This window comes from Monodelphis domestica, chromosome 3 (assembly GCF_027887165.1).
Source record: "Monodelphis domestica isolate mMonDom1 chromosome 3, mMonDom1.pri, whole genome shotgun sequence".
Classification (NCBI taxonomy): Eukaryota; Metazoa; Chordata; class Mammalia; order Didelphimorphia; family Didelphidae; genus Monodelphis; species Monodelphis domestica.
This window is the reverse complement of record NC_077229.1, coordinates 65091054-65113037: the sequence shown is the minus strand read 5'-3', so window position 1 is coordinate 65113037 and position 21984 is coordinate 65091054. Positions and strand designations below refer to the sequence as shown.

At 37.8% G+C, this 21984-nt stretch overlaps 1 protein-coding gene across 1 annotated transcript in view; it reads left to right on the top strand.

Moving 5' to 3' along the window:
• Positions 1 to 21210, top strand: part of LOC103093807 (mucin-16-like) — a 51159-nt gene extending 29949 nt beyond the window's left edge. The window contains exons 9-14 of the mRNA XM_056820958.1: positions 5774 to 6421; positions 15141 to 15268; positions 15402 to 15469; positions 17092 to 17261; positions 17939 to 17977; positions 20402 to 21210. Of these exons, the coding sequence (XP_056676936.1) occupies positions 5774 to 6421; positions 15141 to 15268; positions 15402 to 15469; positions 17092 to 17261; positions 17939 to 17977; positions 20402 to 21210 (1862 nt within the window). The remainder of the gene's footprint in view (positions 1 to 5773; positions 6422 to 15140; positions 15269 to 15401; positions 15470 to 17091; positions 17262 to 17938; positions 17978 to 20401) is intronic.
• The last annotated feature ends 774 nt before the right edge of the window (positions 21211 to 21984 follow it).

The window sequence follows — 21984 nt, the reverse complement described above, 5'->3', positions numbered from 1 at the left end:
CTCAGGGATATAGGGAGCCAGCATGATAGTCAAACTTTGCACTTGTCTGAGTACTGCACAAAAAGTGTAGATACAAGGAAGTCCTATGACTTAACATATGTCAAGTGTCACAACCTCGAGTCTCACATTAATATTTCCTGTGTGCTCTTTTTGGCACTTTTCAGTTTAAGTCTGTGCTCCTTGTTTTTTATCCCTTTTTCTGGAATCATACATAACATTAATCACAGTCCCATAATATTTTATCAATAAATGGCAGGTTCCCATAGTTTAAAGCTTTTGGGTATGCATTGACATTTTAGCAAGTATATATATGTATTAAGCTTCTATTACTGCAGAAAATATTATATTAATTATGTGTATCTTTAGTACAAGAAATGAGAAAAAATTCAAATATTCTAATCAAACAAAAAGCAATAAGGAAAAAATCAGTAATTCAATGTGTTCTCAAAAAACAGCATCCATTTGTAAATGGATTATTATCTCCAATTCATATGATAGGATAGAGTCAATCAGTCTCAACAGAAGATGCTTTCTTCATATGCGAGCAATGAATCCAAGAGTCCTTTTCTCCAACCTTTTATAGATGTTGGAGTAGTTAACAATATTTGGAATGGTCCTTCCCAGGAAGGCTGAGTTGCTCCAGTACGCTTGAAATTCTTAATATACACTTTGTCTCCTGGGTTCAGGCCATGAAGAGAAAAGTCTATTGGTCCAGCTTGTATTGCAGCTCCGGATTCATGAAGTTCACACAGTTTGTGCTGTAATTCCTGTATATAGGAAGCAATAGTAGTATCTCCCCCTAATAGTGATGTATATGCAGGGGGGGAAAGGTTTAGCTTGTGTAGGTGGATGTCCAAAAAGCATCTCAAATGGTGAGATGTAGGTCTCCTTTAGGCCTGCTTCTAAGATAAAATAGGGCCAGAGGGAGAATTTCAGGCCATTTTAAATGTGTCTCAGTGCATAATTTTCCAATCATAGTCTTAAGTTCTCTGTTCATTCTTTCCTACTATTTGGAGGGGAGACAAAACTGAAAAAGCTTAAGTAATATCAACAATATCAATAGAGTCTAAGAAGAACCACCTTCATTATATTTGGGATGTTCCTTGGGCACCCCCCTGAAGGGTACACCCCTAAGAGGCATTAGCACCTCAAGTATTTTTTGGACAAACACCATTTCTTATATATTGTTGTTGGGTATTATAATTTTCTTCATTTGGAGCATTGTCATCATTTTCCCAACTCCTATTTCTATAATTTTGGTTTCTAAAATTCTTATTTCTATAGTCATTATGGTTGTTTCCATAATCATTATAATTTCTAAAATTTTTAAATTCTGTTTTCTATGATTATTATCATCATTTCTATAGTTATTATTTCTACAGTTGTTATTTAACTGCATATTCCTTCCGATAATCTTGAGAAAGGTGGGTAAGCCAGAGGACATCCACCAAAGGCTTTGCCACGAAATGCATGTTGGTTTGACTGAGAAATGAGTTCTTCAAGGAGATCCAATATTACAATTACAACAATCAAAAACTCAAGGGAAAGTAGTATGTTGATTAGCTTTTGCCATAAGCTCCATGGGATGAGCCCTTTCAGAGAGACAAGGAATTCTGTATTTACAAGATTAGTCATGGAGCTGATGAGCCAGCTGTTAAGTAAGTTGCAGACCAATGCTTGTACTTTCTTAGTACAAAGAACAAAGTATTTACTGAAAAACCAGTTGTTAACTAAGTTCTGAACTGGCTGTAATATTTCTAAAGTAACATGTGGGGAACAGGACAAGGCAAAAAGATTTTCCCAGTTAATTCTTAATCCTAATTTAGGCAGTTGTTTAGGTAGGACCTTAGTGCGCTGTTGCTAAAATTTAAAACAGCTGTATTCTATTTAATTTAAGGAGAAATCAAAATGTTTTTTACTCACCCTCTCTTGCAGCTCTGTTTCTGAAGCCAAGTTAGCACATTTTAAAAAGACTGACTGATAGAGCAAGTAATAAAGAGAGAAAGGAAATACATATCACAGAAACTTTTGAGGGTTTTTTTCACCAACTTTGTGGTCAGCCATAAACTGTAACAATTAAAAGAGTGGTTGGTATAAACTGTGACCGCGGAAATATTGTTTCAAGATATTGTCTTGAGTTAAATCAAATATAAAGTGTTCTGAAGTAGGGTTTGAGAATTTTTAAGATTCACAGACTTAGCTATGTCATCTTCCCATATAGGAATATAAACAATTTAAGTTCATTGAATTTTTTTTATTACTTTTTAATGCTTATTGTTTTATGCTTTGAGGCTTCTCTTTGAAATGTAAAATTTTCTATGCAATTCAGATCTCTCCATGAGAAATGCTTGTTTGTTTTAGTTTGTAAAACCTAGTTCATTTTAGGTTGTAAAACCTAGCTCCTTCGCCTTCCAGAATATTATATTCCAAACTGTTCACTCCTTGAAATCACTTTATATGATCCTGACTGTTAGCACATGTGTCTCCATGATATTGGAGTTGTTTCTTCCTGACTCCTTGAAGAGTTTCCTCTGACTATAATATTCCTGAGAATATCCATTTTTAAATCCCTTTCAGGAGGTGATCAGTGAATTCTTTCAATTCCTTAGATAACAAGGCATCTTTCCTTGATAGTTTCTTCAAAGATTATGCTCTTGCACTTTCTTTGACCATGGCTTTCAGGTAATCCAATAATTCTTAGATCATCTCTTCATATCTATTTTCTAGGTCAGTTGTTTCTCCAGTGAAATATTTCACATTTTTCCTAACTTTTCATTCTCTCACCTTTGTTGTATTGTTTCTTGATGTCTTAAGAAATCATTAGCTTATAGCTGAACAATTCTGATTTTGAAAGAATCATTTTCATCAGTGAGATTTTGTACCTCTTTAGTCATTTGCCCAATTCAGTTTTTTAAAGAAATCTTTTTTTTGTGAATTTTTGTTCATCATTTTATGTCAGTCCTTCTTATTAAGGAGTACATCAGGAAATTTGTAGGTTTCTTTTATATTTCACCAATTTTGTTTTTAATATGTTATTTCCCTCAATATTTTTGGCTCCTTTTGCCAAGGTGTTAATTCTCTTTTCACAGATTTCTTCTCCAGTTTTTCCTCTATATATCTTACCTCTATCTTTCACTCTTCCAGAAATTCCAGAATTGGGTTTAGGACAAATTAGTAGCGATTTTCATTATGTTTTCTTTGAGGGTTTCACATTGTTGTCTTCTTCTGAGATTATTCTTGGTTTTCCCTGCCAATATAATAGCTTTTCATGATCAAATTCATTTTTGTTGTTTGCTAATTTTTCCAGCCCATTTCTTGATTTTGAACTTCATATAAAAATGAAGCTTTGCTCAATGGAGGGAGGAAAGTCATGGCCTCAAGCTGTTGTTCTTTTCAGAGCTGGTTCTATAGTGCTGTTAATTTTTTGTTTGTTTGTTTCCAAAGTAGTATGATTCTGCAATAGGTTTGGTCATGGCTTTCCAAGCCTGCACTCTGAACTTTACCCAGGAAGAGGCTCAAGAGGCTCCTGGTCCACTTCAGCTGCAAGAACTAGCCTTCTTCTTTCCTTTGGAACTGGAGAAGGGCTCCAGATCCCTTGTGAAGGAACTAGTAGAACTGTTTTCTACCTTGGAACCTGTGATGCAGAACAGAATATGGACAATAGAGTTGTCAATCAGTGCTATCCATACCCACTGCCATCAAGGGGGGGTGGGGTAGGGAGCCTCTTAATTTCTTTCGGGCAGATGACTGACCCCTTTACCAACAGTTGCTACTTGTCTGTGTGATAGGGACAGATCTGCCCCACATCCACTGAGTCACAGGTTTCTCCTGCTAACTTCTTAAGTTTTCTTAGGAAACCGACATGTCTCACTTTGCCCTTTTGTTGACTCTGCAAGTGGAAAATTTGATTGGAGTTGTTATTTTAAAATGTTTGGATGGGAATATTAGGAGATTTCAGCTGGGTAGCCACTACTAATCCTGTTCACATAATTCTTTTTGTGATGTATGGATTCAGAAATATTTTATAATTCTTTATTTATTTAGATTGGATTTCTTTTCCTATCTCTTCCTGCTTGATCTTGGTTGCTAATAGACAAAACTTGAGGAATGTTCTGTTTTTTCCATCATATCATCTGCAAATACAAATAATTTCCCCCCTTACTACACTCCTTTTTTAATTTCTTTTTTTATTACTATAGCTTCCATTTTTAGTTTTATTTCTAAAATTAATGGTGATAATGGTTGTTCTTATTTTTCTCCCAATTTAATTGGACAGACCTTTAAAATTACTATGTTACATATGTTTGTGGCTGACTGTTGGTCTTTGCTAAATACTACTTACCATATGGAGAAAAATATCTATTCATTCTGAAGTTTTTAAACATAATTTTAAACACAGATGGTATTTCCTGCCAAAGTGTTTACTGCATTTATTATAATAAGATTTATTATTTTTTTAACCTGATGCAATATGTTTATAGTTTTCCTGGTACAGAACCAAGCTCCCATTCATGGAATACAGTCCAGCAACAGTGGAAAATCTTTTAAACAAAGTGACTATTGTTTAGCTAATGTTTTATAATTTTTAATCATTATTCATTAGGGATAGTATGGACTTTAATTTTGTTTTCCTTCTTTAGTCTTTCCCTATCTATCTATATGGTCTAGGCATCTAGAATATATAATAGCAATAATTTTAATAGAATTATTTATTTTTGATAATAGTTCATGTAAGATTGGGACTGATATTTCTTTGAATGTTTGATAGAATTCACTTGTAATTTTACCACTAGAAACAATATAAAATTGTTGAGAGAATAGCAGGAATGGTTTCACAGAAGAGATGGCATTAAAACTGATATTTTTTTAAAAATTGGGTGAATTTAATCATTTCACAGTGGAGGGTACAAATATTCCATTCAGAGAATACAGTGTGAGCAAGACACATAGAAAGAAAAATTCTGGATACACATGAAGTGTGAAGAGGATTCCAGTTGTCAGAGTGTATATGGAAGGGAGTCATATCAGTTAAAATTGGCTAGACCCAAGCTTTCTGTGGTTTAACAACAATGTCTTAATGAATGCTTATTGAATTGAATTACATAGAGCCTTGAATGATAAACCCAGTTTCTTTGTATTTATTTTGCATACAATTTGTATTTAACTCCATTGAGCCTTGAAAAAATTAGAATTTTGCAGGATTCTTTTCTGCCACATGAGAATTGAACAACATTATAACTTTTTAATCCCTTCCAATTTTCTGTTGCTTGAGAAAGGGGGAGGGAAAAAGGAATATGTCATCTATTAAATAAGGAACATGTAGGTGGAATTTATTATTCCTCATAATTTGAGTATTCTAGAAGAAGAATATACATATATGGAGGAAGGAGTTGGAAGAACAGGCATCACTTGAAACTTACTCTTATCTGAATGGACAAAGGAGGACTGAATACATATTCCCATACATACCTTTGACAGAATTAGATGTGGAAATGTAGAATACTCAGAAGGGAAATAGGGGGAGATAGACAAAAGAGATAGGAAGACATAAAAATTATAGAACGGGTGAGGGTCTAGTCGAGGAGGGGAAGTCAAAAGCAAAACAAAATTACTTCCTTGGAAGGATATATCAATTAACATTAAATTGTACTGATTCCTCCCTCATTCGTGTAGTGTAGAAGTCAAGGAGGAACCCCTTCATTGCTAAGCTAATGGAAAATGGACCATAGCCCAAAACATCCTGTAACTCAATTATCCACCCTTCTGATCACAGGGCTCAGTGCAGAAAGCAAGGGCAGGATAAGGACCAGAGTTGGAAAAGTAAAGACGTCTACAACTTGTAGCCCTGCAGTAAGAACACACTCTGTTCTGGCAACAATAACAACCCCAACCACTTCCTCTGGTACTTCTTGTTTGGAAAGAATCACTGTGCCTGCTTCCTCTGCCTTGCCAGAGACAATGGTAGCACCAGCTGCCTGGTCTGGAGTGATCAGCCCATCTAAAACTGTGTTCGTTGCTGAAATATCTACCCCACCTGTGGCTGGGACAGGAGGAGGGAACTCCATAGGTGTTCCTTCAAACCCTGCTATCCATGACACCACAGCATCAACCACAACCTTCCCCTTGACCAATGTGCTCCCAGCAGGGTCTACAAGCACTTCAGCCACAAGTCTTTCCAGTGTCAGTAGAGAAGATCCAAAGCCAATGACCTCTCTGGACACAGTGATTTCAGAGACCACAGCAATGACTACTGCAAAGAAAGGGCTGGCCCTGACTGACTCCACAGCCACAATGGACAACAGCAGAGGATCTGAGACTGTGGTTCTGTCCACAAGTGATTTGCCTACCACCTCAGCCTCCCCTCTCATTATCACAAATAACGTATCCACCAGGACCACCATGACAACTATTGCAGACACTGGTAAGAACAGTTCCTTCATTATCTTCCCTGCTGGAACATGGAGTTGTATTTTATAGAAATATAGGAAGGAAACAGTCATCATAGTTATGGATTCTGAGTCTGACATATCCATGGAGGCAGTTAGGCTTATCTTTTATCCCTTAATGACTCATGAAGGGTGTGTGATACAGTAGAAAGAGCATGCATTCATGTCAGAGGACCTGGGTGCAAATCCTAGATCTGTTATTTTCTGCCCATATGCAAAAGTTTGATCAGGAAAGATTGATAATAAGGATGGAGCTTTTGAGGGATGGAGAAGATAAGCCTTTGTTTGGAATTGTGACTACACACCCATTTGGCAATTGTAGACAAAACACCTCCTAGTACTTTGTGGATAGGATTGAGAAACATGTCCAGGGCTACAGTTACTATCAACCCATTCATACCTGCACTGGACAGATCAACAATAGCTAACACATATCATGCCTAGTCTATAGCTAACAAATATAAGGCCTACAATATTAATAGGATAGTACTAAGAAAGACCCATTTGGAGGTTCTACCAAGAAAACTCAGAAGGTGTTCAAGCCAGGATTCAAATTGTAGGTCTTCTGACTCTTGTCTAAAGTTCTTTCTATTGGACCATGGTGAACACTCTTTAAGCAGACATGGTGGGGGAAGAGAGAACCCTATATCAATGGAATGGTTGGCTAACTAATGGGTCCATAGTTGCAAAGCAAATAGATGGTTAGATGACCCAAGCTTTTATGATGTCGGCCCTATGCAAGGCTGAGGGGGTGAGGCTGCAAAAATGAACAGCTCCCTCCAGAGATCAGGATGTAGTTTTTTCCTCCTCCAACCACGTGATTCAGTGACTGATCCAAGCAGAGCATATGACACCCACACCACATCTATATCCAATAGATTGTACCCTTTCCTGTAATTTTCATATATGGATGTGTTCAATAGTTTTCATTCAGTTCGTTGTAGTTTTCCTTTCTGTTCTCATTTTCTCAAGCACCATCTCTGTCTCCATCACTTTCCTTTAGCACTACAGTGTAAGAACTCCTTGGTGCCTTTCATTCCTTCCTATCCACAGCCTTGAAAATAGGAGTTGCAGAGTGAGGCATGAGATTCCCAATGCTATGAACTTTAAGTATTTAATTTCTCTGACCTCTTTACCCTTCCAGTGTATTGGTGTTCTCCCCCACTCCCACAACATATGATTTTTATGACATATAAATTTACCCCACTTTGTCTCTTTTCTCATTTCTCTTAGTATTCGCATCTTCTTTTTAAACTCTAGTTTAACTCATATATATGTCTTGGCATTTCATCCTATACAGCTTGTCACTGTTCTTTCAATGTATAATTCCTCTACCTACTCAGGTGATAATAAAAATTTTAAAGAGTTATCAATATCCTCTTTTCTTATAGGGATACAAATCATTTTAACTTATTGGGTGTCTTTCAAGAATTTTGTTTTTGGTTTTATCCCCTTTCTTAATTATGTTTTGGTGATTCTCTTGAATTCTGTGCTTGGGCTTCAAATTTTCTGTGCAAGTCTAGTCTATCCTATATGAATGCTTGAAAGTCTTGTATTTTATTAAAGAACCGTATTTTCCCCTGCCAGAACATAGTCAGTTTTTCGGGATAGTTGATTCTTGCTTGTAGATCTAGTTCCCTTACTTTCCTGAATATCATATTCCATGCCTTCCAGTCCTTCAGTGTAGATGCAGGCAGATGCTGTGTTATCCTAACTGTGGTTCCATGGTATCTGAATGACTTCTTTTTAGCAGCTTGTAATATTTCTTCTTTGGTCTGGTAGTTTTTTTAATTTGATTACAACATTCTGTGGTGTTTTCAGTTGAAGAGTGAGTACAGGGGGTGATCTATGGATTCTTTCAGTCTCTACTTTTCCCTCTTGCTCTATAATGTTGGGGCAGTTTACTTGAATAATTTCCTGTAGAATGATGTCCAGGATTTTTCTTTTGTCATGATCTTCCTGTCTAGTCCAGTGATTCTTAAGTTGTCTCTTCTGGATCTGTTTTTCAGATCTCCTGTTTTGTGGATGAGGTGTTTCATATTTTCTTCCATTTTAAAATTCTTTTGATTTTGTTTTATAGCTTCCTGCTGCCTTGTGAAGTCATTTCCTTCTAGTTGTTGCATTCTAATTTCTAAAGACTGAATTTCATCTCTGGCTTTTTGGTCAACCTTCTCCTTCTGATCTTTCAGCTCCTTTGCCTCATTTTCAAGCTGGTTAATTTTGGCATTTAAGACACTATATTCTGTTTCCAGATGACTTATTTGGCTTTTTAAGTTCTTTACTCAGTTTGTCATCAGTGTCTCTTAATTGCTTTTTGAATTGGTTTTTGAGTTCTTCCAAACTCTATGTCCAGTCTGCTGGAGTTTCTGTGTTTTTGCTTCATGTTCCTTGATCCTCCTCTGATCCATTTGCTCTTTGTTCATTGCTAGATAGAAGCTGTCCATTGTAATTTCTTTTTTTCTTTTTCTCCTGTTTACTCATATTTTTCCCCTTCTTCCCCATGCACTCCATAATTGCCTATAGTCCTATCCCTCTCATTATTTGCTGACTCTGAGATTTTTGACGGTTCTGGCCTGAAGGGAAGGGACTTCTCGGCTCTGCTGATTGACTAGGTTAGGATGATAGTGTTGATAAGTCCTGAGGTCAGATCTTCCCTAACTGGCAGAAGAAGTTGAAAGGGAGCTGGACTTCTCACTTTCCCATGTAGTTTGTTGCAGCTTTTGCCCTTAAAGCTTATACCTCAAGGCTCACAGATTAGTCTGTAGGGGAAGGTGTGTTGGAGCTTGAGATTCCCTGCCCTTTGAAGGCTTCTCATCTGCCCCATTGATAAGATTGAGCCAGGGCAGAGTTGATCTGCAAAAGTGGGTGTGCCCTGAGGCAAAAACCTCAAGAAGGGAGGATGGGCAAGATATGGAATATTTAGGCTGTGAATAGGCTACTGCTCTGCTCTTCTTCTCCAGCTTCCTCTATGACACCTGTGTTCAACACCCTGAGCCTTGTGCCAGTTAGGAATCCCCTCTGGACTCTAGAGCCCTTGCCAGCCTAGAAATTCCAGGCACTGCTAGAGTCTCTGCACTGTAGGTGAAGGAAGGGTCCTGGGACCTTCCTTCTTCCTTCCCTTTGAACCCATGTGTTCTAGAGTTCAGGCTTTTTTGTAGGGCATACCTTTTAAGTTGAGTCCATCCTGCAGGAGCATTCCCTAGCCCTGTCCTGTTGTTATATTTGGTTTTCAGTCCCCTCAAAGAATTGTGTTTTTGATTTGGTGAGGAAAAGTTCTTGGAGGTTTGAACTTTTGCTTTCTCTGAACCACCATCTTGACTCCACTTCCTAGAGTTGTCTTTTTCTGAGTTTGTGTTTTAGTTTTCTCTGTCACAAAAATAGCTTCCTATATTGACTTTGTTTTCTGTTGTTTGCTCATTTCCAGCCCTTAACTTTTAATTTTAAAGAAGATAATTAAAATTGGATCTCTACCTGTGGTTAATGGAGCTCTGTTCTAAGTTTCAGGTTCTTTGTGCAGCTGCCTTTCAGAGCTAATTCTGGGGATCAATCTGCTTTCAGTCCTTCAAAGGTGGTATCATGCAAGCAAAGGTGTTTTCAACAGCTTCCTGGTCTATACTCTGGTTTGTGAGTAACCCCAGCCATCTTTTCCTACTTGGAACTGTGACCAGGGAGAGTCTGCTGCACCCCTGAGGCTATAAGCACTGTTATCTTCTAGCACTCCTCTCCCTTGGGATCTGTTTCTGAATACAAACAATGCAACAGGAGATTTGCCTTCACAGTCAGAAAAGGGATCCCTGTAATCTCCTTCTGAGAAACTGTAAAAATTAAAATTATATCTTAAATAATAAAAAAAATTACATTTGAGGAGTTTTATTAAATGATCATTAGAAATCAAGGAATGAAGAGGCTAGAAAATAAAAACCACCTGCCCATGACTAGTTAGCCATTTTCAAAATTCCCACTCACCAAGATCACTGCTGGATGCATGTAAAAAGAGGAGGCAGACCCTCAGAGTGCACTCATATTTTTCTCTGTCTACAGGAAGTACCTAATGACAAGAAATCAGTGGCCTCTTGGAATATGTAGTTCTTTTTTTAGGGTAACTGGTTTTTAATTATACACACACCCTCCCGACAACTGAGGAAGCCTAGTCTCTCTGATGTGTCTTGTAAACATATCAACTTTAAAATTACAACAATTTGAGGATAAGAGGAAAAGAGAACAAAACCAATAATTGCTACGATCATTGACAAAAAGCCAGTTGGGGGCAGTCCCCTTTGGCATAAGAATGTGCATACAAAATAATTGCTTTCATCCCCCCATACCCCAAAGTTCACTCTGGATCTTCTTGTGCAGCATGTGGTCTGTGGAGGCATCTTCATGGTGCCTTTTCCAAACCTTTCAATTTCTGGGTTTGGAGAGATATCATGTTTCTTATTCTAAAATTACTCTCAAAAAGAATTTAAACTTTGCAATTTAGAATAATTATCCATGCCCTCCTGAAGAGGGTGTTGAAAAACACAGGAATTCCTTAGGAATTCGTGCCTGTGTTATGAGGTGTATGAATCAATTGGCAAGAGAAGTAAAAAAAAATACAAATAAAAGAGAAAATAATTTGTGGATGAAGTATACTATCAAAGTCTTATGTGTAAAAATTTTAAGTAAAAGAAAATAAACCTATAAATGGGTCCTTGAAACAGGGCTCAATTAAAGTGATTTCTATGCCACAAGTCTGTAGGACAAAACACAATAATATTTCACTTATCCATTTGCAGCCAAAACTGCAAGAAGTTGCCATAGTATGAAAAAGAAAAAGAGGACTGATAGAGAAGTGTCATTCCTGGTCTGATTTTACCTTCATTCTCAAATATAGGGGAGACAGAATGGTCAGTTCTTAGGTACTTTCATATTTTTTTCTCTAGGGATATGGTTCTCAAGGAGTCCTGCATCTTAACATATATCAAGCACCACAACCTTGAGTCTCACACTAGGTTCAAGTCCTTGAGCTCTTTGCACAGAATGTCATTAGTCTATGTATGACTGGTTTGATCTCTTGTTGACCATGTGCTGCATGTCACTGTATAATGGCTCTTAGTTCCCTTCTCCTAGAATCAGAAAAAATCTTTAAACAAAGTCCCATGTATTTTTTAAGCAATCATTAACATAATTTTTATAGTAAAAAGCATTTTGGGTATGCATTGACATCAAAAGAAATGTAGTTTTAAACTTATATTACTGTAAAATTAAAAAAAAAAGTTAAAGAAAATATTATTAATACTGGTGACAATGTGCTTCAAATACAAAAAGGAGAGAAAAAAAATTTAAAAACCTGAAATAGTATATTGCATATACAAGCAAAAACAATAATAAAAAAGTTTGATAAATAAAAATATATAGCTTATAATCATTGACACACTGTGTCAGCTAAGGAAGGGTAGAGTACAAAGGTTTTTCACCCAAAAAATAAAATCCATTTCCTCTTCAAACTGGCCATGATCCACTGTGAGTACAAGCAAATTATTTTCACAAAGTAACAGTTTTTATAAAGAACAGTAGTTCAGAATGTAATGTACATTTGAAAGGTATCAAAGTCCCCAAAGTTATACTAGCCCATTTAATGACAATAGCAAACAAATCCACTATCATATTTTACATGTGTCTGCTGTATGATTTTTAAAGCTAATTGGATACTTGTCACAAGTTTTTCAGGTATGTAACAATTTTCAAGCTTGTTTGAGATGTTTTAAACATCTATTACTGCCGTCATTACAAAAATGTGACAGAGGGGACGAGAAAAATAAAATGTCTGTACTGTTTTTATATTGGGTATAAAAAAGTCACCAAGAATCTATAAAATCATTCTGGTGAAAAAGTACAGTGAGCTGAGGTATTAAAAATGAGAGTTGCCCCTCTTTTGGAAGCCATCCAGAGGTACCATGCCCTGGGATCTACTTCCCAGCTCCTTTGCTATGAGACTATAATGTCCCATTGGGAGGTGGGAATTTTAATTTCATTTCACTTCAGCTACTAAAATGAACCTTACTTCTTGTTACAAATAACTAAGAGGCAGGCAAAATTATCAGAGTTGAGAAAAAATCTAAAATTCATGTTTGAAGACCCCTTAAAATCAATTTGAGATATTTAGCTCATTACATTGTCCAAAGGCTATTATACAATTATAGCCAGGTTTTGATGAAGTCCATCCATCCTCTATGTGACAATTTACAAAGCCAATATAGGAAAAAAATTATTCAGTAATATTTGTTCAGTACAGATATAGGGGAAAGGTATCAGAAAATTACAGTAGATAAAACCCAGTACATTATAATGATTCAGTGTAACAGAATAGTATTGAATACATTAATATATGGAATTAAAATCACAAAATTAAATCTTAAACAAAACAATCAGAAAGTACAATAAGATACAAAGACTTTCATTTAAAAAATGCAGTCTGCAAATGCTTAAAATTTTAATCGCCAATCTCTTTAAAGTTCCTTCTTCTATCCATTCAGATCCCTTTTGCCAGTACTGTGGAATCTCCCATAGCTAGTGAGAACATGGGTTTTAGGAATCTCAAACTGGCAGGCCCAAATGGCAAAAAGTTGCAGGGAGATGAACATCTCCCCCAAATTTCAGGGTAAGATAAGTAAAAGAATCAGTGCACTCATGAATGATAGTAGCTGTTTAAAATAGGCAATGCACTGCTCTTTCATAGAGTACGCCATGCTTGTAATCAACTTCCTATTTGGAAGAGTAACTTCCTTCTTTCCTTCCCTTCCCCCCGGGTACCCTGCTACATGGAGACTAATTATTGTTTAAGGGAAGAACACCCCAGTTCTTACCAGTTGGCTTGTGTTTCTGAAGACACAATGGCAGCTACAAGCAGCCTGGGACCTGGGGGCTGGGGCTTGGGTTGGATGAGGGATCTGGGTCAAGAAGGTCAGGAGTGGATGGCTGGGACAACCCAGGAGGCAGGATTGGGCAGAAATAGCCAGAGTTAGGAGTAAGAGTAGAAGCAAGGCACTGGGATTTAACAGCAGGAATGAGTAGAATCAGGAGAAACAACTTAATATCTTCTCTGCCAAGAGTCCCCAACTAAAAATAGCCCTACCAGTAGGCAGAGCAAGCAACCAAGCAAAAAGTTGGAAAAGAAAAAGGCAGCAGCTCCAAAGAGAGTTCAAGGTCTCACAGTGTTTGAGAGGGTGGGGTGGTCTAAAGGCCTTGGTCTTGAGAAACATTAATTTAAAAAAGTGATCTAGGCTATCTTAAAAAATTGAGAGTTTTTATCATCCCATCTGGTCATAAACTGTAAAAATTAAAATTATATCTTAAATAATAAAAAATATTATATTTTAGGCAGTTTATTAAATGATCATTAGAAATCAAGGAATACAGAGGATACAAAATTAAAACCATGAGTGTCATTTTCAAAATCCTCACTCACCACCATCACCACTTGCTGCATGCCAAAAGAGGAGGCAGAGCTTCAATGCCCACTCATTTTATTCTCTTGTCTACAGGAAGTACATAATGACAGGAAATCAGTGCGCTCTGAGGATATGTAGTTCTTTTTTTGGATAACAGATTTTCAATTATACCTGACTGTCTGATCCCTCTCCCCCTTATTGTCTGGGGATAAATACTGCAGAAGCCTTTGCTGTTCCTTCATTTCTGGACAAGGCCTCTTAGCTTGTTGGGGTCTGACTTGGTGCACTGTTCTCTACTTCCACTTTCACTCCTGTATATATCATCTGTCCTGTTGGCCTTCTAAGTTCATTTGTGCTGGGAAATTATTTGTCTTTTTGTGTATGTTATACAGCTCCAGAATTCATGTTTAAGGAATTATATTAGGTTTTTGGATGGTAACTTGGTAAAGATCAGATGAGGGATCCATATCTTCTCCACCACCTTGGCTCTGTCCTTGCTTCTATTCTTATACATTTTACTTCTTGGAAATAGGAAATGAGACCTTTATCAGAAGAATTTGAAGCAAAGATTTTTTTTCTCTCCAATTACCTGATTTCTTCCTCATTTTAGCTACATTGGTTTTGAAATGGTGAAAAATCTATTTAATTTTATATTAACATTTTCCATTTTATCTTTTCTCCTATCTATTCTTCATGTGAAAATGAACCATCCTCCTGTCCATTAATATGAAAGAAAAATTTTCCTGAAAACTCTCATTTGTTTTATACCACCTTTTGCATATAACTCATGAACTCATTTGGAGTTTACTGTGTTATATCATGCAAGATATTGGCCCATCCCTAATTTATGCCATATTAATTTTCATTATTCCCAGCCATTTTTGCCAAGTAATGAGTTCTTCTCTTTGAAACTGGATTAATCTCCTCATTTTACAAGTGAGGAAACTAAGGCAAAATTATAGGACATGGCAGGGTCATGATTTTAACCCAGGTCTTCTGACTCCAAGTCCATAATTTTTAATCCTGCCAGAAAAATGTGTATGGCTAGAGAAATCCTCAGAGTTTCCTTAGTAGTTTCATTCTACTGAGTATTCCTCTGCGGAAAGACTAGAACAGTGCCACATGGAATAATAGTCATGATCATGATATGGTCATCACAATAACTGGCATTTAGATAGAACTTGAAGGTTTACAAAGCATTTTCTCTCATTTGAATAACATTTGTAAGGCTCAGACAATGTGTGGTATCTTTCCTTCTGTACAGCAGCAGGGAGCTCCTACTCCAAGATTTTCACCCTCAACTTTACCATCACCAACCTGTTTTACACAACAAAGATGGGCCACAGAGACTCTGGAACATTTAAAGCTGCTGAGAATGTCATCAAAGTACTGGTGAGTCTCCATTTTTCCCTTCTCCTGCCACACACACTACCTTCTCTCTCCCATGCTGCCTCCCTTAGCCCTGAGTATCCAGGCTTGTTCTAGCCAGGTACTCAGAAGTTCCTTTCTCACCTTTTATTTTTAGCTCAAGTCTGTGTTTGCAATGACCAACCTTGGCTCTCACTATTCTGGATGCAGTGTGATCTTGCTGAGGTGAGAATCCTGCAAGATGTCAGCTCAAATAGCAAAGACCACCCTTTCCCATTTGACTCAGGTTTTGCCCAGGCTGCTGCTGCTTCTCCTTCCCAATGGCAATTCCTTCTTACCCAAGCTATAATGGATAAAATCCCCTAATAAACAAGCCATAAGAAATATTCTGGGTTTCCTTGTACCCTTTCCCTTGTGGAGAAAAACTTCTTTCCCCATAAAACTTCCAAAGACAAGGTTGTAACTCAACTCACTTTAACTTTATAACTCCATGTAAAAGGAATAACATAGAAGGGCACCAAATGAGTGCTTAGAAATTGATTGATTCAACCATATCAGCATTGATTTTCTCTAGAATCACAGGATTATATAGTAAAAGCTGGAAGGGACCTTAGAGGTGATCTGGACCATTCTCTTCATTTTCAGATGAAAAATGAAGACCCAAGGATATTTCAGTAACTTTTCTAATGTCAAAGATATTGTCCGATTCAGAATTTGAACACAGGCCCTTTGACTTTGAGTTCAATAATCTTTCTACTACTCTAAAGAAACTACTGAAGAAAATCAGACCCCATACACACTTGTAAACATAAAAATGACTAAATATACAGAGCACAGCCAACTCCAGTGTGGTAGGATTTAGGAAGGACAGAGTTCAAATTCTCTCTCAGACACATACCAACTTTGTGGCCTTGTGCAGGTCACATAACCTGCCTTAGCCTCACTTTCATTCCTCTATAAAATGAGGGGACTGAATTTGATAGCTTCCAGTGTCCTTTTCAACTCTAAATCTACAATCCTCTCTAAACCTTTGTTCCAAGTGGTGTACTTCTCTCAAGAACGTCTTCTGAATAATGCAATTTCAGAAACGAATCCAGTGGTGTGTGTCAAGGAAGTTCATTCCCTCCTCCTCCTTGAGTACTTTGTGTCCATCAGCATTCCTCACATAACACAGTTATGCCAGGTTTTTCATCTGTGTATGTGCTGTATGTCAATAAAAGTCAAGGCTTTAGTTTTTGGGAGTAGAGAACCAAGAAGGTGATGGGGAAGAGAGCAGGCAAGGAAGGGGGAAGAGGAAGAGACTTGCAGGCTAGGTATCTCGTGGTCAGGTTACTTAGAGGAATGATGAGATTTAAAACTATAATTTTCTACCCTTTCTTTTTTTTAAACCCTTACCTTCCATCTTAGGATCAATACTAGGTATTGTTTCTAAGGCAAAAGAGCAGTAAGGGCTAGGCAATGGGGGTTAAGTGACTCACCCAGGTTCCCACAGCTGGAAAGTGTCTGAGGCCAGATTTGAACCTAGGATTTTCTGTCTCTAGGCCTGGCTCTCATTGTCTACCCTTTCTAATAAACTTTGTAAAATATATGTCTGGGTAGAAATATTAATTCAATTCTTATAGGTGTCAAACTCAAAAGAAAATGAAGCCACTAAATTATAGGGTCCCTAAGGCCTGCATATTGACTCAGAAAACTATACACATTTATGTAATACTTTTTAAATTAAACTAACACATTAAAATCAGAGGGCAACTATGATTTCTTCAGAAATGACACTTTAATTTGATTCATATGTCCCATAGGAAGGGTTCTGTTTAACACCTCTTATCTGAAACATCAATTTCCAGGCCTCTGAAGAATGGGACAGCAACAGGAGTGGATGTTCTGTGTACTTGTCAGGAAGATTCCTCCAACCCTGTTCTGGACAAAGAGAAGGTTTACTGGGAGCTTAGTGAACAAATATATAGAAGAAATCTAAGACACCTGCTTATAGAGAGAGACAGCCTCTTTGTGGATGGTAAATAGCTTGACTTGGGGCATATGCCTCTCTGTCTCTGGGTGGTTCCCTTTCTAGAAAACAACCCACCTGCCCCCAATTCTTCTATCCCTTTGAACCTCCTTTGTTTCCTTGGTTTCTTTATCTCTCACTCCTGGGATCACTGACCCTCAAAGTGGTGACAAACTGAACAGATGGGGAGCTCACTTCTCAAGATTGGAAGAGGCTGAATTGTTTATGCTCCTTCTATTAAGAATTGTGGCATGAATCCCTTACTCTTAAATGGTGAAGGACCATTCTCCCAACCCTATAGGTGCCAAACCATCTCCTCTCCATTCCTCCATTAACCTTTTGTCCACATAGAGATACCCTACTGAAAGATTTGTGTGTTCTCTCTCTCCCTCTCTCCTCTCTCTCTCTCTTTCTCTCTCTCTCTCTTTACGCCCCCCCTCTCTCCTTATTGACCTTCCTTCTCTTCATCCTCCCTCTTTTCTCTTTTTTGTCTTCTTTTTTCCCATTCTGCACCTCTTGTCTTCACATCTCTTCTGACTTATTCTTTTTTTCTATGCCATTTTCCTCTCCTCCCTCTATTCATCAACTCTTCATTGCCTCTTCTTCCTGCTTTCATCTTCTCTCCAAAACTTGTTCCTTCTGAATTTTTTTCTTTTCTTCTTTTCTTTTCTCCTCTCCAACTACAGGGTATAATCATAAGATACCAGGCATCAGATCCACAAACAGTGAGTTTTTAATTTCTTAATTTCTCTATTTTGGGGAGATTACAATGGAAAAATTTTTAACCTTTTTTGGGAGGGAGGGGGATAGGACAGAGGAGAAAAAGTGAGTTTGGGGGTTCAGAATGAGGAATGCTGTTAGAAATGGCCAACATAGAAATAACCATCTTTACTCATTTGCCTCTGTTGGGTTTTGTTTTTATTTCTGTTTTTGCTACTCAAAACATATCTAAATTGTTCAAAGGGAAAAACATACCCAATGGTACTTGGAAAGCAGATTATCCCTATCCCGTTTATAGTTAAAGCCAAACCTTGTGGTCTTTGTAACCATGGTAAACAGAAGGGATCTCCAAGCATTCCAGGGAGACCTGTGCCTCTCCTTTAGATTTTTCATTCTGCAATGTTGGCCAATGGTTTTCAATAAAAAAGTTTTTGTTCTTCCCTGCTTCAATAATTGCATTCTCTTGAACCCTGTCCCTTGCTCAATCATCAATATCCTCTGACTCTACAGATAGGAAATGAATGATGGTTTACTTCCTCCCCTGGGAAGGTTTAATTAAGACTGAAGGTCTCCATGGTCATAAAGCAGGAAATGGGAGAAGATAGGAGAGATGCATTTATAGGTGTCCAGTATGATAAAAAATGTAATGATCCCTTCTCACAGGGACCCTGTATTCAAACAAGGGTGACAACAACTCCAGAGATAAATCTAGGTAGAAGAGAAACAAAGAATATCTGACCCCTTTACCAACAGCTGCCACTGTCTGTGTGTTACAGACAGATCTGCCCCACTCCCACTGAGTCACATCTTTCTTCTGCTAACTTCTTAAGTTTTCTTAGGAAAGAAACATGTTTCACTTTGACCTGTTGTTGTCTTTGCCACTGTCAAATTTGATTGGAGGTGCTATTTTAAATTGTTTGGATGGGAATATTAGGAGAGTTCCGCTGGTTAGCTTCTGCTAATCCACCATCTTGGCTCCAGCCTATTCATGAAATTCTTCTTTGTGATGTTTATAGTCATTTTGAATGGGTTTTATTTTCCTATATCTTCCTGCTTGATATTTGTTGGTAAGACACAAAAATTGAGGATTGTTCTGTTTTTTAAATATCTCATTACTTAGTTGAATATTTTAATTGTTTAAATAAAATTTTAGTTGATACTTTAGGGTTCTTTAAGCAGGCCATCACATGATCTGCAAATACTGAACACCCACCCTATATGTATTTCTTCACTGTCTTTTTTATTCTGTATCTTCCATTTCTAGAATTATTTCTAAAATTAATGGTGATAATAGATGTCCTAATTTTACTCCCAATTTCAATGGACAGACCCTTAAAATTTCTCTGCTATATATATTGCTGACTCTTGGTCTTAGCTAAATACTATTTACCTCCCATCTCTAGGCCTGGCTTTCAATTCACTGAGTACCCAGCTGCCCCCAAGTGGAAAATCTTTTAAACATGTGACTGTAATTATTTTGCTAATGTTATAAATTTAATATTTTTGTATCAGTAGGGATAGTATGGCCTTCAATTTTCTTTTATTTCCTTTGTCTATCCCTTGTGTAGGTATCAAGACTATGTAATAGCAATAATTTAAATAGAATTAAATATTTTGATAATAGTTTATGTAAGATTGGGATTGATTTTTCTTTGAATGTTTGATAGAATTCACTTGTAATTTTATCACTATAAACAATAGAAAATTGTTGAGAGAATAACAGGAATGGTTTCCCAGAAAAGATGACATTAAAACTGACATTTTAACAAAATTGGATGAAGTTAATCATTTCATAGTGGAGGGCACAAATGAGTCATTCCATATATTTAAAAAAAAAAGTGTGAGGATGCTTTTTTCCCCCATAAGAATTTAACAACTTTATAACTATTTAATGCCTTTCAATTTCCTGTTGTTTGAGAAAAGGGAATGAAAAATAAAGGAATATGTTGGTGATTAAATAAGGAATAAGTAGGTAGAACTCATTTCTCATCAGTGGAGTATTCTAGAAGCAGAATATACAAATATGGAAGACGGAGTTAGAGGAGCAGGCATCATTTGAACCTTCACTCTTCTCTTGCATAGAAAAAACAGGGTTGAATATTTATTCCCATACATACTTTCTTCAGCATCCCCTACACAGAATTGTGCCCTTGCATTCAACTTTTCAAGGAAAAAGAGGGAGATAGACAAAAGAGATAGACAGACTTAAAAGGGATAAAAGGGAAGATCTAATGGAGGAGGGCAACTGACAAGCAGAACAAGACTTCTTCCTTAGAAGGATATATCAATTAACAGTAAATTGGACTGATTCCTTCCTCATTCATGAAGTTTAGAATACAAGGGAGGAACCCCTTCATTGTGAGGCTAATAGAAAATAGACCATAGTCTAAAACATGCTGTAACTCCATTATCCACCCTTCTGATCACAGGTTCTAGTGCAGAAAGCAAGGGCAGGATAATGACCACAGCTGGAGAGCCAGAGACCATAATGACTACAACTTCCAGCCCTGCAGTAAGAACACACTCTGTTCTGGCAACAACAACAGCCCCAACCACTGCCTCTGATATTGACTTGGAAAAAATCACTGTGCCTGCTTCCTCTGCCTTGCCAGAGACCATGGTAGCAACAACTACCTGGTCTGGAGTGGAGATGAGCCCATCTGAAACTATGCTCATTGCAGAGGGCTCAACCCTACCTGGGGCTGGAACAGAAAGAGGGAACTCCATAGGTGTCCCTTCACACCCTGCTACCCCTGACACCACAGCATCGACCACAACCTTCCCCTGGACCAATGTGCCCCCAGCAGGGTCTACAATTTCCTCAGCTACAACTCTTTCCAGTGTCAGTAGAGAAGATCCAAAGCCAAAGACCTCTCTGGACACATCTGCTTCAGAGACCACAGCCATGGCTATTGCAAGGGAAAGGCTGGCCCTGACTGGGTCCACAGCCATGATGGACATCAGCAGAGGAGCTGAGGCTGTGGTTCTGTCCACAAGTGATTTGCCCACCAGCTCAGCTGCCCCTCTCATTCCCACAGATAAAGTATCCACCCAGACCACCATGACCACTATTGCAGACACTGGTAAGAACAGTTCCTTCATTATCTTCCCTGCTGGAACACAGGGTTGTATTTTAGTGAAATACAGGCAGGAAACAGTCACCACAGTTATGGTGTCTGAGTCTGACATGTCCATGGAGGGAGGTCAACCTTGTCCTTTATCCCTTAATGACTCATGAGAGTTTTTGATAACAATAGTAAGAGCATGCATTCATGCCAGAGGGCCTGAGTTCAAATCCTAGATGGGATATTTTATTCCCATATGGGGAAGATTGATCAGGAAAGACAGATAATAAGAATGGAGCTTTTAAGGGATGGAGAAGATAAGCCTTTGTTTAGAATTCTGATGACAAATTCATTTGGCAGTTGTCAACAAGACACCTCCTGGTACTTTGTGGATAGTATTGAGAACATGTCAACGGCTAGAGTTATTATCAATCTATTCATACCCACACTGGACAGATCAATAATAGCTAACACATATCATGCCTAGTATATAGCTAACACATAGAAGGCCTACAATATTAATAGGATAGGACTAAAAGAGACCTATTGGAGGTTCTAGCAAGAATATTCAGAAGCAATTGAAGCTAGGATTCAAGAGTAGGTCTTCTGGCTTTTGTCTAAAATTCTTTCTACTGGATTCAAAATTGAATACCCCCTCCCAGTTTTCAGGATGCAGTTCCCCCCTCCAATCACATGATTCAGTGGCTGGTCCAAGCCAACCATGTGACACCCACATCACCTCCATATCCCATAGACTGTACCCTTTCCTGTAGTATTCATGCATGCGGTCAATAGTTTTCATTCACAGTCCTTTTATCATCTATAACACAAGGCTCTCACCACCACTGGGACAGATACCAGCCCTACATGGCACAGGACAACACTCTTCAACTACCAAAACCTCATTTGAGGTTACCCCTATGACTGAGAACATGACATCAGTTCTC